This window comes from Cebidichthys violaceus, unplaced genomic scaffold, assembly GCF_023349555.1.
Source record: "Cebidichthys violaceus isolate CVI_PGR_0920_01 unplaced genomic scaffold, fCebVio1.0.p SCAF_12, whole genome shotgun sequence".
Taxonomy (NCBI): domain Eukaryota; kingdom Metazoa; phylum Chordata; class Actinopteri; order Perciformes; family Stichaeidae; genus Cebidichthys; species Cebidichthys violaceus.
In genome coordinates this window covers 5,236,202-5,253,009 of record NW_027176285.1, presented here as the reverse complement: position 1 = coordinate 5,253,009, position 16,808 = coordinate 5,236,202, and the positions used below count along the sequence as shown (strand labels likewise).

Here is a 16,808-nt window from a genome sequence, read left to right as displayed (position 1 = left end):
AATAAAAACAAATTAAAACCGACCGGAAGTATTATTGTTATTTTTCCCAGCTTCCGCCATGCCGAGTTTGACTGTCGTTTTCTTGCCGCGAGTGTGCACGTGTTCGGCGATACACTAAGGAGTTTGGATCATTCTACCACCGTTTCGTGTCTTTTCGGACTACCCTGCTTGCTTCGACGTGTACTGCTGGTCGTCTACGGCGCTGAACGCGTGTCATGATGATTGGAAGAGGAGAACCATCTGTATTCGTGCTAGCTAACAGAGGTGCTAGCGTTAGCTGAGCCGGGAGAACAGCCTGTTCAGACTTGTTCCCAGACACAGAGAGAGAGAGAGAGAGAGAGAGAGAGTGAATGAACAACGACGCATACGTGGTTTGAAAACCGGACAGTTATTTTAAGTCCAGAATGACAAATGCAATGGATTACCAGTTTCCACAACAGCTGTTTCCCTCGTTTTACAACTGCGGACCGCCGGACTTGGTCCTGAAACACGGCGCTGGAAACTGGGGCTGCTATGACGGAGTCCTCCCTCAGGTGGGTCAGCTGTCAGCTCGTGGCGCTGAAGTGTAACGACGGATCTACAGAAGCCACTATACTTACATGTAAACTGTCTATTAGTACACGTTGACGTTCTGATACTAATTTGTGATGAGTAGAAAACTTAATATGTCATTATGAACTGCATTGTATGAAAGAATGAACTATTGCTATTTTCATCCGGAGAAGAACCTCAATAACAGACCAGTAGTTCATTAGGGAAACGGATGCTGTAACTTTGTTTCAAAAACATAAAACTGATATATTATATAAATATTTAGCGAAAAGTATTTTTCTTCGGCTATCCCCACGTTCTTTATCAATGGGCGGTCATCAAGACCATATAGTTTTGCTTCAAGTGAGGAATAGTATTTTTACGTCCAGACACCAGCTGCCAAAAAAAATACAAATTTAAAAGAAAAAACTGCTCAAATAGCGGAAATAAAATGTCCTAAAACCAAGCACACAGTTAAAACGTGTGGAAGCCAATGTGTGCTAGGAAAAGAAATACATGAAGTTAACCGTGATGAAGAACACACACACACACACAGAGGGAATCAAAGTTCAATATTGAGTTAAAACTGTTGATTGACAATTTGTGGGTGTGGTCTGTGGAGAAGTGCTCATTTAGAACCCAAATGCAGTCCATTCTGCAGCAATTCACACAAACTAGAAACAACAGTCTAGATTTGAAAGACAGTTTTAAGACAGTTCATTGTGTTAGATGTCTGGTCAGTTTCATGGTCTGTAAACCACTAGTCAGTGTCAGTGATCACAGATCAACAGGAAATATCGCTGGTTATTATAGAAATGTAGATTTAGCTATAAACACCAACACATCTACTCCTCAGATTTTACACTGTGGTGACGTTTCTCTCTTTTGAATGAAATCTGCTGGGATTTTGGACTGGATCAGAACTTTGAAGGTGTTGTCACCTTGCACCGTCAGACTCTCTTATCGTCTGGTTGCGCTTGTGGTTTCAGGGCGGCTCGGGTCCCCTCTCCAGCTGGACCTTTACATCCAGACATCAGGCCAGAGGGGAGACGTGGCGTCACACCGAGCCGGTACCAGTTCCCCTCATGTCTCCTAAAAACTGTGAGTCCCTAACGTCCTTTGTTTTTACCTCACTGGGGGCCATTCAGGTCTCAAGACAGTGGCCCCTCCAGTTCAGATCTGGAGCGCTGAAGGAGGTCTGATGCTACACTTAATATCTGATGTGTGTTGTACTCAGTCATTTTGAGTAAAGATGATAAACTGGAGTACAACTGCTGACAATTTGGAGGGTCAAATGAATTGATGAGATAGCACAACATTCTTTTGCAATTTTCTACATGTCTTCAGTAATCTGTATGTGTGTATTTGTAAACATTTTCTCCAGGTTTTCTTTGGCCTTCGACGCCTCCAAATCCGCTGGACTTCACAAAACATGTGAGTACAACAGTTCAACACAATCCGGTTCGGAAAGTGAAGCCGATGAGGAAGTGCGTTAAACTTACGTCCTCTCTAGTGTCCATCAGGGGGCGACTCCTCTGGTTGTATAGAAGTCTATAAGAAAATGACTCTACTTCTCTCTTGATTTATTACCTCAGTAAACATTGTAAACATGAGTTTATGGTCTCAATCTCTAGTTTCAAGTCTTCTTCAATACAGCATGATGTTCATTTAGTACATTATGGTCCATTTAGAGTCAAACAGACCATAAAGCAGAGTATGCTTTAGGGCAGGCTTACTGTGATTGACAGGTCGCTGCCTGAGCTGTATATCACTCCTCTTCAGTCCAAATATGGTCAGTTTTGTACACTGGTTGCAAAAAACAAGATGGCGACGGCCAAAATGTCGAACTCGAGGCTTCAAAACATCAGTCCACAGATACCCAGTTCATAATAGGTCACCTCATTCAGCGATAGAAAATAACTCAAGAGATGTTTATTAAAATGGCAATCTCTGGGATTATAACATAAAAAGTGTTATTTTCATGCACGATGTGGCCCATAACCTAATACATTTAATGAACAGTCATCCAAAGGGATCAGATTCATATTTGGCAGAATAGGATCTTTTTCGTTATTATTTTTGCCTTTTTTTTGTTTCATGTTTTGAGGTTTATAAACAGGTTTTGTATTCAGATGCAGAACTTCTTCTTGGACCACTGCAAGGACGCCTTCGGGTGCATGGGAGAAATTCTGAGCAAGGACTTCGAACAAGCACAGAGAAAGGTGAGACTCACAAGAATGGTTTATGCTTTTTATTTATTCTGATAGCGCTCTGATTTTATAGACTGAAACATGAAGAGATGATAATAGCATTGAGACACTTTGAGTTCCAGTAGTTCTGTTTTGCCCGCTCTGTCTCTGGGATGTGTATAAATATAAAAAGCATAGATTCAGATTTAAAATCATTTCCATAATCAGTCATCTCACATTAACTTAAAATCATTTAAATCCAAGTTAATTAACTAAACGCATGTAAAATATTTCCATCATCAGTGTCACTTCATATTGTTAGGAGCTTGTTGTCGTCAGAATGTGATGTTTTTTCTTCCTTCCTGCAGAGATACGGCAGAGAGTCGGTCTACAGCGTGAGAAGCGACCTCGACATGATGAAGTTAAAAATGTGAGCGGACCTGACTGATCGGCTAATGTCCCCACTTGTTTGGTCGGCGTTTTTTTTTTCTTATTTCGCCGCGTTGTCTTGTGCAGGTGCCCACTGTCCTACTCTTCCAAATCCCTGGACGTGTACGGCGGCCTGCTGTGGGACGTGGTGCCCGCCGTGCCCCCCGAGCTGCTGGGCTCTCTGCTGCACGAGGAGCTGACGGAGCAGAGAGACCGCGCGCTGTTCTCCGAGGGGGCCACGGGGGGGGCCCTGGCCTTCGTCCCCTTCTCACGGAGCGGCGGTGACGACCCTCAGCACGGCTGCCTCCTCTACCCCGGAAACCAGGGCCTGGACTGCCTCAGTATCCTGCAGATCAGATCAAACACCTTTTTAAGTTTAGGACAAAGACTGAAGTCTCTTTTGTGATCAGCGAGGTCGGCGTGAAGCGAAGCGGCGTTCTTCCTGCTTCGCGTTTTTCTGCCGCCTCCAGTTCTTAACGCGAGTACCTCAGACTTCTGCAGAGTGGAGCTGCAGCACCGCAGGGGGAGTACGTCGTGTGTGGACGCCAGCAGCAGTGACCCGTTCAGTTTCCAGCTGAAAGGCCCCGTCAGACAGATCAGCTGCGTCTCCCTGTTCAACGACTGTAAGAACGACAGAGAGCAAAGGAACGTCGTCGGCACCGCGGCGTGCAGGCCGCGCAGACGTTTGAACGTGTGCCTTTGTTTTTTGTTTTGCAGGCTGCGTTGCGGTGCGGTCTGATCGCCTGTGTGGAGTCTGGAGGTTCGCTGAAACGGACAAGCCTCACCTGCTGCAAGTCGTCAACACCAGAGAGGTCGCGACCTGCGTCGGCGTCAGGTGAGTGATGGCCGGCGGCCTCGAGGGTCGGGGACGACTGAGGAGAAGGTGTTAACGTAACGTCCTGTCAGTCCTCACGTACTAGGTGAAGTTCTGGTGGCGAGCGAGAGCGGGGCGGCTCACCTGTGGACCGTCGGCAGAGGGTGAGGAGGACGTTTACCGATTCTTTGTGCAGATAAATATCTGTTTCGATGCGTCTGACTTCTAAAATGAAAGGGACTCTCTTCACCGTCAGGATGCAGAAGGTCCGGGAGGAAGACGGCAACCTGTACTTCAACGCCAAGTCGACGTGGCGATGGTGCGAGTTCTCCGCCCACCCGAGGGTGATGGTGTACGCGGACAGGACGGGGATGGAGCTGACGGATATCCGGGTGAGAGAAGAGGTGGCGCTGGTTGTCTCAATGTTTTACCCGAAGAACACCGTGTAAACTCATACGGGACTCACTTTGAGTTGAACTGTGAAAACCAGTTAAACAGTTATAAGCCCACAGTTATTATTTTAACTTTTTACATTTATTCTGCACTTTGTGGATTAAATAAAAGCATTTCTGCTTTTAACTGGACTTTTAGCATCCTTCTCTTCCAGATGACGTCCTCATTCTCTATCTCCTCCTTATCTTCCTCTCTCCTTCGTGCCTCTCTCTTTCTTTCTTTCTTTCTTTTCCTTCATGCCCCACGTGTCACGACTCTTGTCCTTTACCCAGTTCTGACCCGTCCCCCTTTCCTTCCGTGTCCCTCCAGGAGAGTCCGGTCTCGAGTCACACTCTGTTCCGTATCAGCAACACCCCGGGGTGTCGCAGTGGGGAGAGGCTCATTCTGTCCAAATATCTGGGAGACGTCCACACCTTCCAGCACCTCGTCACCACTCAGGTAAATCAAAAACAGGGGTTGAAGTTTTTATATAATATTTTTTGGGGGGATCAACCTGGAGTTAGGTTTTGTCCTCACTGATGAGCTGCCCACTTTGAGCTTCTTTGGCTCAAACCCACAGAACATAGTTTGAAATCTAGTAGAGATACTAAAGTCTCCAAAGATATCAAATATTTATGCTGGATTTGAGGAACTGTATCCAAAAGACATGAAGAATGATGCAGTACCTGCTTGTTACCACTAGACGTCAGTGTTCTCACATGTTTAACTCTGCAGGATGAAAGCAAGGTTTCAAAATTCAATTTTTGAAATTCAGAGCAATGTTATAGCATCAACTATGTACTGTATGTAAATATATAGCTGAGTAATGTCTACAGGAGCAGAGAACGAAGTCGCTCTCCCTGTGTGCGTGTTTTATAATCCGGGCTTCTCTGTGCTTTGCACACGCAGCCGGTCCGGCCATGTGGGCCTCTTTAATGCATGTGAGTGTCTGTTGTTTCCCACTGGTTTAGCTAACGGCCGCCGCTCTGCACTGCGGTTCCAAACTGAAATATCAATTATTATTATTATATTTTTATATGGATTGACATCATGGTCCCCAGAGGATGAATGACCTTTGGCCATTTCCTCTAGCGCCACCAGCTGGTCAAAGTTGGTCACTTATCTTCCCATCATCAGATGTTAGCATGCTAACACGCTAACATGCTATACAAAGATGGAGAACATTGTAAACATGGTTACTAACATGGTTGATGTCTCTCTGTTTGTCTGTCTGTCTGTTTCTCTGTCTGTCTCTCTCTGTCTGTCTCTCAGTACTCGGCCTACATCATGGACGAGCGTTTCCCCTGCATGCCCATGCTCAAGTGGGATCACATGATGCAGTCCCCACCCATGTTTTGTCACGTTGTTTGTGACTCCGCCTCCTCTGGCTCAGCAGTGGGCGGGGCTAGGACCACCAAGGTGCTGCTGGGCTCCCAAAACTCTCAGGAAATCACTCTGCTGCAATACTCAGGTCAGTCGATTAGACAAGTTAGTGTTAAATATCCTGGTCTCTTTGTAACCTCAAGAGTGACCAGGTTCCGTACTCAACGTGTGTGTGTGTGTGTGTGTGTGTGTGTGTGTGTGTGTGTGTGTGTGTGTGTGTGTGTGTGTGTGTGTGAATTCAGGAGGCAGAGCGGAGGCCACTTCCAGTCGAGGTCCTCCTCAGGCGCTGCTTAGACCCAGAGACAGTCTGAAACACCTTCCTGTCCAGATCCCTCACCGCCTGGAGCTCGCTACCAGCAGGTTGTCTTCACCTGCTGCAGGTACGGATAGACGACGTGTGTGCGCGCGCGCATTTGCTACTTGAGTCTTGACGTGTCCTTCTCTGATTCGTCACGCCGCCAGAAGAAAACAAACAGCCTTGATCACCGATCCTGCAGCCTTGTAACTCAGTTTTAAAATAGATTGGGTTATCTTTTCTCCACTAAATTTGTCTGTTTGAGTGCGTGTGTGGGAAATATAGAGGACCTACATTTTGAGATGGATCCTTAAAGGAATACTTCACACAAAAACAATGACCATTTGTACATCAATTACTCACCTCGTGTTAATCTGAATTCTTGAAGAAAACGTCCCGTTTATGGTTATCGAAAAATCCATTTACAAACTCAAACTTGTAGTCCAAGTGTGATTTATCCAGTCGTATGCTCACTGCTTCCCCAAACACATGCCTCTCTGCTAAAGCCTTGCTATTTCTAACACTCGCAAAATCAGTCTCACACTAATAATATTCTCAACTTTTTGTATATCCTATATGTTGTGGCTGAACTTTTTTTCTTGTCGTCAGGTCTGACTTGTATCCAGAAGAGAGGAGGAACAGAGTCTGGTGGTGAGGAGTGCATCTGTATCCTACAGCTGACGGAGGCGGGGGACATTTTCTACCAAACACTCGAGCCAGAGCTGCCGGACGCCTCTAGACCTCCGGCAGCAGAGGACGAGCAACCGCCTCTGAAAGAAGCCACAGCTTCAGGGGGGGAAACGGCCCAACGGCTCCGACTGCCAGATCCTCAGCTGGTCATATCGAACACGTCGAGTGACGAGGACGTAATCGGACCGACCCAGGGCCCAGCTGTGCCGAGATTTGTGGCTGAAACACCGGAGAAGGAGCGGCGAGCGGCGGACGTGTACTCTGACTCTTCCTCTGAGGATTCAGAGCCCCGAGGGCGAGGTCGTTGCCTGAAGCATTTGGGGCTGCAGGTCGTCGTCAACGATGATCCAGAGCTGGATCGAGTGAGCGGGTCGGACGCGGGTGAGAAAGACGGGGAGGTGGGTAGAGACGACGCAGAGGAACCCGGCGGCGTGGAGGAAACCGCCGGCTCCAGCAACTCGGGTCGCGCTGAGCGGCCGACTCCAGTAGAACTCAGTGACTGCACTCTTGTCACATGGAAACGTTGGCTCCAGAAGTTGGTGCAGAAGAGTCGCAAGAAGACGCCCCGTCCACGCTGCCCGCCGCACCTCACCGTCAAAACCGAAGACCTGCTCCTACCGGGCAGCGAGGCGAGAGATCCAGCAGACGAGGAGCGAGCGCAGAGCCTGAGGCGCGACCTGAGAGCGTGCATGTCCGAGCGCTCGCTGCTGGTCCACGGCGCCGTGTCCGCTACCCTCCGGGCTCCAGGCGCAGAAGCGGTGCCGGACGCAGTGGACACAGAAACCTGGAGGGATGAGATCAGCCACCGCCTGACCCTCTCCTGGCAGGGCGAGGGGGCGTGGCGGGCGTGGTGGGAGGAGCGGCTGGGGCTGAACAAGGAGGAGAAGGTGAACGCCCTGAGGAGGAAGAGGAAGAGGGAGAAGGACGCGAAGAGAGCCTCGGGCCGACGCCTGGAGCTGTCCGGGAGCTTCACCTCGTCCGTCGACTACCAGTCGCGGCTGAGCGACTTCTCCGACTCGACGGGCTGGTCCTCCGCAGTGAGCCAGGGGGCGTGGTCAGACATCGAAGTCCATTTGTCCAAGCCGGAGGGCTTTTTGGAGAGCGGGACACCGAGAGCCACGCCGCCCACCACACCGTCCGCCACGCCGACTCACAATCCAGTCACCACGCCGACCACCACACCTCACAGCGTTCGGTACAAACAAGGTGACCAGCAGACTCCCAGCAGCACCCCCGCCCCGTCCCAGACACCAAAACGTGACTCCACGCCGGCCAATCAGAGGAGACCCAAACGTCCAGCACAGGACTACCTCAGCTCTCTGGTTGCACCACAGGTAAGAGGACGGTGTTCAGTGTCATGTCGGTCTGCTGCTAACAATTCCAACGACAAATCTGTGCAGTGGACGCAGAGCAGGAACAAGAAATGTTGTTGATAAGAGTTATTATTCTGTCTGTTTCTAGGATGAGCCCTTGCAGCATGACAGTTATTTCGTGGATGAGGAGAGCACCATGGACCACCCAGCTCCCCCCATGACCCCGTCCTCCTCCCAGAGGAGCCTCCGCACGGACCTGTCGCAGGCCGCCTCCCTCCGGTCGGGTCTCTCTCCGTCTCTGCCGTTCTCCCAGAGTTCACAGGGTCGACCGGGGCCATCGCAGCTCAAGAAGAAGAAGTCTCGAATGGGATTTTGATCTTCACACGGAGGGGGGATTTGTGAAGTGGATCTACAATCATGTTAATCAGTGGGATTGTACGCACAACAGCACAAACTGTAAACTGGATCTAATGGAAGATAAACAGACTGCATGGTGGAGTGATCCCCAAGGATGTCTGCACACTGGCCCAAGAAGACTGACTGCAGACCAATTTGGTAGGACTGAAAGAAACTTATTTGTGTGTGTGTGTGTGTGTGTGTGTGTGTGTGTGTGTGTGTGTGTGTGTGTGTGTGTGTGTGTGTGTGTGTGTGTGTGTGTGTGTGTGTGTGTCAATGAGGCGTTCACACTGCATGTGACGTGTCACTGGTTCATGCCTAACTCTGTGATAGAGATGAATTAACATGGTTGGTTGATTTCAAACTGAAGGAGAGAGATGGATAACTGACTGGAGGCTGCTGCTCTCTGGACAGTTACTTTTGTAACTTTAGTCTGAGATAGAAGAGGTGAAGTTTAAAGTAGCGACATTAAACAATGAGAATGGTTAGAAGAAAAGGAAACTGTTCTTATTTGATGGAAATGAATTGCTGATTGCGTGTGTGTTTTGTTAAAAGTGAAATCTTATTTTTACAGTGTTTGTTCGTTTGTCAGAGCTCAGTTGTATTTTTACTTTAGTAAATGAGTAGACGTGACTTCCTTATGATCCATTATTTTTTTAAATGTCTGCTTCTCTAACAAACGCCGTGTCGCTGAACAACAGGCCATGGGAAAGCTCTACAGTTGGTATTCTTAAAGGGCGACATGAACAATAAACTTTTCTGTGGATTTGTCACCAAGTTGCAAGTTAAATTTTTGTGTTTGCCAAAATACTAAATAGTATCAGGGCCACTCTGGGGCCATTTTACTTAGTTTTCATGTGTGTGTCATGCATTGATGGATATTTAAATTCTCCGACACAGACCGGTCATCTGTCAACCCTTTACTGTGGACACAGTGAGTAAATTAAATCATTTATAGATTTAGTTTTCATATCAAAAATGTTCTTACTTTAATTTAGAGATCTTTCATTTTTTTCCCCGCTGACTAAAGAAATACCTGCTGGAGGATTTAAACTGTCATGTTCACTTATCTGCATCATCTAGTTCAGTTTTCAGTTTGTGTGTGGATCCAAGCAGACAATAAAAAGACAGACAACAGATTAAAAAATAAGATTTTTTTTATAAGATTTTAGACTTTTTCAGTACAGGTGACAAAAAGGGAATAAATAACTTAATATCTACAAAGAACTATTAACATTTTTTTTGTACATCATTTACAGTTTTACATGTTTTTGTATTAACATTTTGTTTACATTTTTTAATTTTTTTTTAGACTTTTTGTCTTCTTTTTACAGTCAGCATTTCTTAGTTCCATACAGCATTCTCAGTTTCATAACACCAAACGTCTTTAAGTATCTACATCCTAAAGTGATCTACTTTAAACTGGAACCAGGGTCATACGTGCACACACACATCTACAAACACACACACACACACACACACACTCAAACGTTCATCCGAAACAGCCCGTGGTATCGGCGAGGTCCGATTCTGAACCTTCGCTCCCTTTTGAGCAAGGCACGAGCTCTGAACACTCGGTGAACAGTTTGACACTTCAGAGTTTGTCCATCCGGACTCAAACTCAGGCCTCCGGTTCAACACATCACATGAGATAAGAAAAGAAAACTGTGCAAATGAAACCGAACTACAGAAGAGGAGAGCAGACGTGCTCACTCACTGTTTACTTTCTGTTATCCAGAAAATGTGGAGGGTTCATAACGTTTACATCCCCATCACTGACCACAGCCGCTCTCCGCTTCTGAACATCAATACAACTCCTTACTATAAGCATTCTTACATCAATAACAGTCAAAACAAATCCACCTTTCTTCTATTAAATAAATACATTTTGGCAAATTATCTTGTTGACAACGTGAACTGTTTCTGGTCTGAAGTTTCTAAATGGGACCACGGCGGAGGTCCGTCCGACATCGATCAGCGTGTCCTGGAATGTGACATCTCTACAAACTAAAACTGTACCAGGAGATCGGACTGCTGCCCCCCCTCAGCACCAGAGCTTATTAAACAATAAATTAAAGACTTCGGGGGTAAAGAAGTTAGAGGGGGAGGCGTGTCGGTGGGGGGGCGTCAGGCGTTGAGGTGTTGGCGGTGTTTTTGGCGGCGGAGGTGCAGAGGGAAGAAGGGCCCTTCAGCATCGCTGCCCAGAGAGCTGCTGAGAGACTCCTCACCCGAACTCATCACGTCCTCACAGGAGTCCTCACTGCAGAGACACATAGGAGGGAGTACTGTTGGTTAATGTGGTCACGTGACGAGGTTCATACGCACACGAGAAGGTCAAGTCAGAGGTTCTCTGATGTTTCACATGCATGTTTTGATAATCTAATTTTAGTGATCCGTCGAGCCAAAGTTCTTCAAGACGAGTCAATGAAAGGACACGGTATGTTCTTGTTATAGATTTATGTTATGGACATAGAACCACAAGTTAAAGTAACTAATAAATTAAATTTAAAAGTGTTTTTCTCAGACAGAAAAAATACAAACTAAAGATGGACTTAACTATGAATAACGAAATAAAAACTGATTGAGCAACAGGTGGACTAGTCGTGAAAACAAGCATTACTTTGTCCCTTAATGACTTAATGATCCCTGAGCTTGTTAACATTACATATGCGTGACGAACTAGTGAAGCAGACTGCTGCAATCTGTCATCGCCTGATCTCATGTTCCGACTCGGAGTACAGACTGACTCGGCAGTCTGTTTAAAGAGCTGAACGTTCAGACGTGGAATCCAGTTTCATAAAAAAAGATTGAAACATTCGACAGTCAGCAGCTTTTTGTTTTGAGCTGTTAATGATCATAGCAGTGTCTTCAGGAGTCAGCTGGGGAAACTCTCCCCGTTTCACTTCCTCTTGTTTGTTTTCACACACACACACACACACACACACACACACACACCAAAAGTCCCATGTTACATAAAGGCGAGGCCCTCTGGTGACGTCATGGAAACGTCTGTCAGTGGGACATGACCAGAGACTCGTACACATCCCATCATGCAGTGCCAGGAGATATGAGAGGCCCTGACTAGCTGTGTGTGTGTATGTGAGAGACGTGTTCTTACAACACATCAGAAACTTGTGTGCTGCCCCAGGAGTGTTACGACACACACACACAGCACACTGTAAAGAATGCTCCATTTAATCTGTCAGTGACTCTCAGCAGAGAGAGTCCTTACTCTTAAAAGAAAAGTTAAAAATGTCACTTCCAGCTGATCCAAATCAAAACTCAACATAAATAATATGTTGACATGATCCACCACAGCACTTTTACTAATGTGTGCAGTTGGAACATGAAGTGCCTTCAGTGGTTTCACTTGAGACTACTGGATGGACTTCTTACAGTGTGTTTATCGGCATGGCTCTGCTGTACAAAAACATTTGGTGTGTGTGTGCATGACACACAAGGTGCGTCTGGTATCTTTTAAATTGAAACGCCTCTGTTATTGTCTTCAGGATTGTTTGGTATTTAACGTCACATATCAGGCTGACACCTGCGTCACAAAGAAACAAGCGTCAGATAGTTCAAGTTTGATTTGAAGCGCTGTGCTGAATACGTGTCAGAGTCTCAGTCTTACCAACTGACTCCTATTTACATCAGATATTGTTCTGATTGTTGTTCTTGGCTCTCTCAGTGTTAGTGTGTTGTTAAGGTGTGTGTGAGGCTCTCTCAGTGTCAGTGTGTTGTTCAGGTGTGTGTGAGGCTCTCTCAGTGTCAGTGTGTTGTTCAGGTGTGTGTGAGGCTCTCTCAGTGTCAGTGTGTTGTTCAGGTGTGTGTGGGACTCTGACCTCTCGCTCTCATCCCAGCAACCCTCTGGGATGGTGGGCAGCTCGGGGACGGTGCGGTAGCTGTGCAGGTTCTGGGCGGTCCGCCGCGACACGATCCACTGCAGCTTCCTGTGGTTGGGCTTGCTGCATTCAGGCGAGGCGTAGTCCGACAGACACGGAGCCACTCGCTCGCTCCACAGCAGCAGCTCACCGTCGGTAATCTGAAACCAAAACACGCAGCTCAGTTTAGGTGCTCGGCCCTCTGCCCTGTTCACTCACGGAAATCGGTGCATAGAAAATAATCTTGTTACTTAACGGTATATTCCTGTAAACAGTAACCCAGTAAGAGAAACCAAGTTAAAACAGCGACTGACCAGCTGAAACCTGATCAGCTGGTCATGCAACACGTGAACTTTAAAGTGATTAGAAGTGGGATCACAGAATCACTGTGTCATCAACGTAGCACGACCTAAAATAATCCCGAGACACAATTTAGGATTAAAGGATGCTGTAACAATGTAAAATATGCCCCAATATGGGCATATAATCTGAAGACGTTACATCTTCCTTCAGGTAATCGGGTAAAGCGCGTCTGCAAGCCTTTAAAAGCCTCACTGCCTTTGACGCGTTGAGTCGAGCCGTCACAACACAAGACACCAGCTTACATAACCACAGCCGTCGATAAAAAATAAATAAATGCTGTGGACCAGAGCCAAGCCAAGAATAAATACACCCCCCCCACTCCTGCCTCTGTAGAGTATGATTACACACAAGTCTACGTTGTGTTCACTTCCCTTTAAATAAAGCCAGAAACGTCCCGACCAAGTAACACGCCTGCAGCCTGCGCTGCTGGTAAACAGAGTTGGTTGTCGTGTTAGTGGAGTTACAATAAGGTTTCCTGTTTGTATGATCTGAGAAATGTTGAGCTGATACCAGCAGTGTAAGAAAATAGAAAACATTTAAACTCATTTGCTCTAAAATGAATTGGCTCCGAGCTGCTGTTGTGGAAAAGAAAACTTTCCATTACTGGAGGTTTCCCTCCCTGCAGCTGTTGTGTAATAACGTGGTGTTTACCTTTAGGTGTCTCTGGATGTGATGGGCTATCTCCAACATGTCCTCCGACTGGACGGCTTTGATCTCCTGCCTCAGGAGGGACAAGGCGAGGACGGACGGCTGGAGGGACAAACAAAAAAGAGACAGGAAGTTTTAGAGTTTAAAAAAAACAAACAAACTCATTTCTTAGCTGGACTGCTGTGATCCTGTCGTCCTACCTTTGCTTTAGAGAAGGAGATCCGGCACAGACAGGCTTTGAGTTGAGCTTCCAGCTTCTCCAGGCTCAGAGTCTCCTTCCTGTTCAGACACAAACACACACACAGTCAAGTTTAGGGTGTGTTTTCAGGTCAGTGATGTTTCCATAACAAACAGAATGAACTTTCATTAACTCCGACTCATCGCACCATAAGATTTATAAGCCCTTTACAGACTGAAAAAATAACTTGATTAAAGCTTGTGTAGAGTTTTGAACCACAGTGCAGCATACTAAACAACACACTAGGTCAGGGTTATGCAAGGGTGAGGCGTCGGTGCCAGACAGAGAATCTTATCAGTGCACTTCAGACAAAGATAGTTGACTGCTGCCCTACATCAGCTGGAATCGCTGTTACAAACAAGCAGAGGTGTGGAGAAGCTCAGCCAATCAAATCATGGGAAAAATATTTGCATTTGTACGCCGATCTGAACATTTTAGGTCGACATCCAGAGATGTGAAGCAAATCCTGAATGCGCCCCCAAACAAGGGCTGCAAACATGACTGTGTTTTCATAGAAATGAAGCTAAATGTGAAAGCGGCGGTCTCACCTGTCGGCGGAGTGCGATAGTGCAATCTGGTGGTACAAGTGCAGAAAGGTTAAGGCGGTGACAGCGTTGGACTTGAAGCCGAGCTTCTCTCCGACGATCTTCTCCATGCGGCAGAGGTCGGACGCGGTGAAGCGGCACTGCCCGATGCGGATGAGCTCGTCGGCGGGCGCCAGGTCGCACTCCTCCTCCGTCACCTTGGCCGCCATGTGGAGGCAGCTGACGCTGACGCAGGACAGGTGCTTGGGCTGGACCTGAGGGGGACAGACGCGGGTAAGAGACTGAGTACAAGATTTACATCATTGAGCAGGACCTGGTTACTTTAAACCAACTATTTATGTATTTATTTATTAAGATCCAACAGATTAAGCAATTAGGAGGTAATTGACGTAATAAAGACTATTTACAAATGAGATATTGTTTTTTATAAATCCTGTACTCAGGCTTTTACAAACTGCATAAGCTGCCAACATGTGTCGCTAGGTCCCGTTAAAAAAAAGAAAAGCGAGCGCTGAAGTGCCCGGTCCTATCGGGTGTGAGCTGCTCGTACCCTGATCATGGCCAAGAATCTGTCCAGCAGGTTAACGGCCAGGACGAAGGACTGCGTGCTGTAACCGAAGAAGCTGGTCAGACTCCACAGGTCCTCCACTTTGGCGTTTCTGCACTTGGCCGAGATCCGACTGTCATCCTGGAAAACAAAGACGTGTTGTTGATTAACCTGCTTTTTCTGCCACACACTCTGATGCTTACCTACGTTTTGGCAGAAAAGTCTTGAAGAGGATTAGTCGCACCAAAAAGCAGATCTGGCTTGTTTGTTTTTTAGTTTTTTATACATTTTATAGATTTACCAATAGATAAACAGGTTGGTCAAACATTTCAATAACTAATTTGAACTTTCAAATGTGTTTAATGTTCAGAAGAGGATTTCCCATTTACGGACTACTGTGGGTTAGTGATCAATGTGCTCACCTCTTTAGTGGATTCGATGAGCCTCAGCCCCGTCTCTTTGGGCCGATAATAAGCCTCCTGCTCATGATTCACCCGCAGCTCCTTCATCAGCTTGTAGGCATCCATGTCTGGGCTGGCACTGGACGAAGTGATCTCTTGTTTTTTTACCACAGTATCTTCACTGCAAGAAAGGGAAAACACCAGGGTTCCAAAATATTACTAAGTATTCGTGTCAAGTTCTCTGATCAGTCCAAAATACAATAGTAAAACAACTGTAATCCAGAATATTGAATCAGAAGAAAGGCCTGCACCACCACGACTAACCAGACCTTTGGCCCCAGCTATAGTTTCATTTTGTATCCATGTTCGGTAAAAAACCAAAACATTTTGTTCTGTGTGATATATCTTTGTTGTTGCATCACTGTGCTGTGTATTGTTGGCCTACGTGCTCTCCGCTCTAACGGGGGTCACAGCTCAGAGCCCCGCCCACAGCCCTCAGCTGAGCTCCGGTGTCAGATTTCCTCCGGTAGACGCCTTCTCGGTCCTCTGACCGAAAAGAACAACAATTGCTTTTCCCCGAGGTTCTGTCTGTTACTTAACAACCTAAAACACACAATAAACACCGTTCTCTCGGCCGGAGAGCCTCATTTTTGTTATCGTTTTAGTTGATAATAACCGAGGAGGCTAACGGTCACCGCTGCTAGCTAACGTCTTTAAAGCCTCTCTGAAGGGAGCGGGGGGAGGGGCTGTGTGTTTTATCATTCCTGATACCGTAAATCTGAATCAAACTGCACTGTTCGACACCATTATTAATACAAAAAACGAATGTTTTCTGCTCAGAGGATGCTTGTGGTGGTGTGTTTGTGAGAATATAGAGTTAATAGCGTTGAAAAGCTGCTGTGTACAGGGGACGGATCAGAGGATACCAATAACACAGAAACACAGATGAGGCTGTAGGAAGCTAATTCTCTGTGTAAACGAATGTAAAACAGTTTTAATTTTTAGTCTTTAAGCCACAAGCGCTGAAAGTAAACTCACTTTAAATGCTACAATTTTTTTTTCAGATATCGCAAAAGGAATATACCCATTTCAAACGTTCTGGTCGAGTTCTGTCAAAATTGTGCGATGGGGAATATATGCATTTGCAGAAGAAGGAAAGAGACGTTATTCATTTTCAACAATGATTAGCTTTCGTTAGTTAATAATATAGATAAACGGAGGTCCCATTGTCGACCCTTCCATTTGCTTCCTTCCTTCTCTCCTCTTTCGAGTTAGCGTCACGGAGGAGAGACAAATGTAACGTTAGTTTGCGTTGTCTGTGTATTGAGTATAATTTGAACAAAGTGTTTTAGAGGTTTATTCTACCTGTTATTGCAAGTTAAATCCACATATCTGTTGTCTTCCGCTGTGCCGTACAGTCCTTCTCGTCTCCTCTCTTCTTTCTCCTTTCTCTTGTTCTCTCTTTTGTTGATGTTCATAACGCTCACGCCCACCTACTGGCGTCACACGGCACCAACCAATCAAAAGGCTTCTGCTCAATACTATAAATCAGTTCCTTTCGGACTTAACGGCATAAATAAAGCATAAACTTAATGTTTTAGGATTGTTTTGACTTGATTTCTTTTATTTATGTCATGTGGTTTGCACTTGAGATCGACAGACAATCTTTAATTCACCGATAAACGCTACTGGAATCGAAACACAGCCTATCTG

The 16,808-nt window shown here is 46.3% G+C and overlaps 2 protein-coding genes across 2 annotated transcripts; one reads left to right on the top strand and one right to left on the bottom strand.

Annotated features, from left to right (window-relative positions):
* Positions 1-77: 77 nt before the first annotated feature.
* Positions 78-9,245, top strand: taf1c (TATA-box binding protein associated factor, RNA polymerase I subunit C). Its single transcript, XM_068705979.1, has 15 exons — positions 78-533; positions 1,521-1,632; positions 1,916-1,965; positions 2,664-2,753; positions 3,089-3,150; positions 3,237-3,490; positions 3,641-3,772; positions 3,867-3,984; positions 4,056-4,127; positions 4,220-4,355; positions 4,726-4,854; positions 5,668-5,866; positions 6,021-6,158; positions 6,683-8,097; positions 8,225-9,245. The coding sequence occupies exons 1-15, from the start codon at positions 405-407 to the stop codon at positions 8,450-8,452; spliced, it is 3,264 nt and encodes a 1,087-aa protein (XP_068562080.1). The 5' UTR covers positions 78-404; the 3' UTR covers positions 8,453-9,245.
* A 366-nt stretch (positions 9,246-9,611) lies between these two features.
* On the bottom strand, positions 9,612-16,582 carry ccng2 (cyclin G2). The gene is made up of 8 exons (XM_068705980.1): positions 16,461-16,582; positions 15,117-15,276; positions 14,698-14,835; positions 14,151-14,401; positions 13,565-13,643; positions 13,368-13,466; positions 12,315-12,514; positions 9,612-10,732 (listed from the first exon to the last, which is right to left on the bottom strand). Exons 1-8 carry the CDS (start codon positions 16,571-16,573, stop codon positions 10,600-10,602), a joined length of 1,173 nt encoding a protein of 390 aa, XP_068562081.1. The 5' UTR covers positions 16,574-16,582; the 3' UTR covers positions 9,612-10,599.
* Between the last annotated feature and the right edge of the window lie 226 nt (positions 16,583-16,808).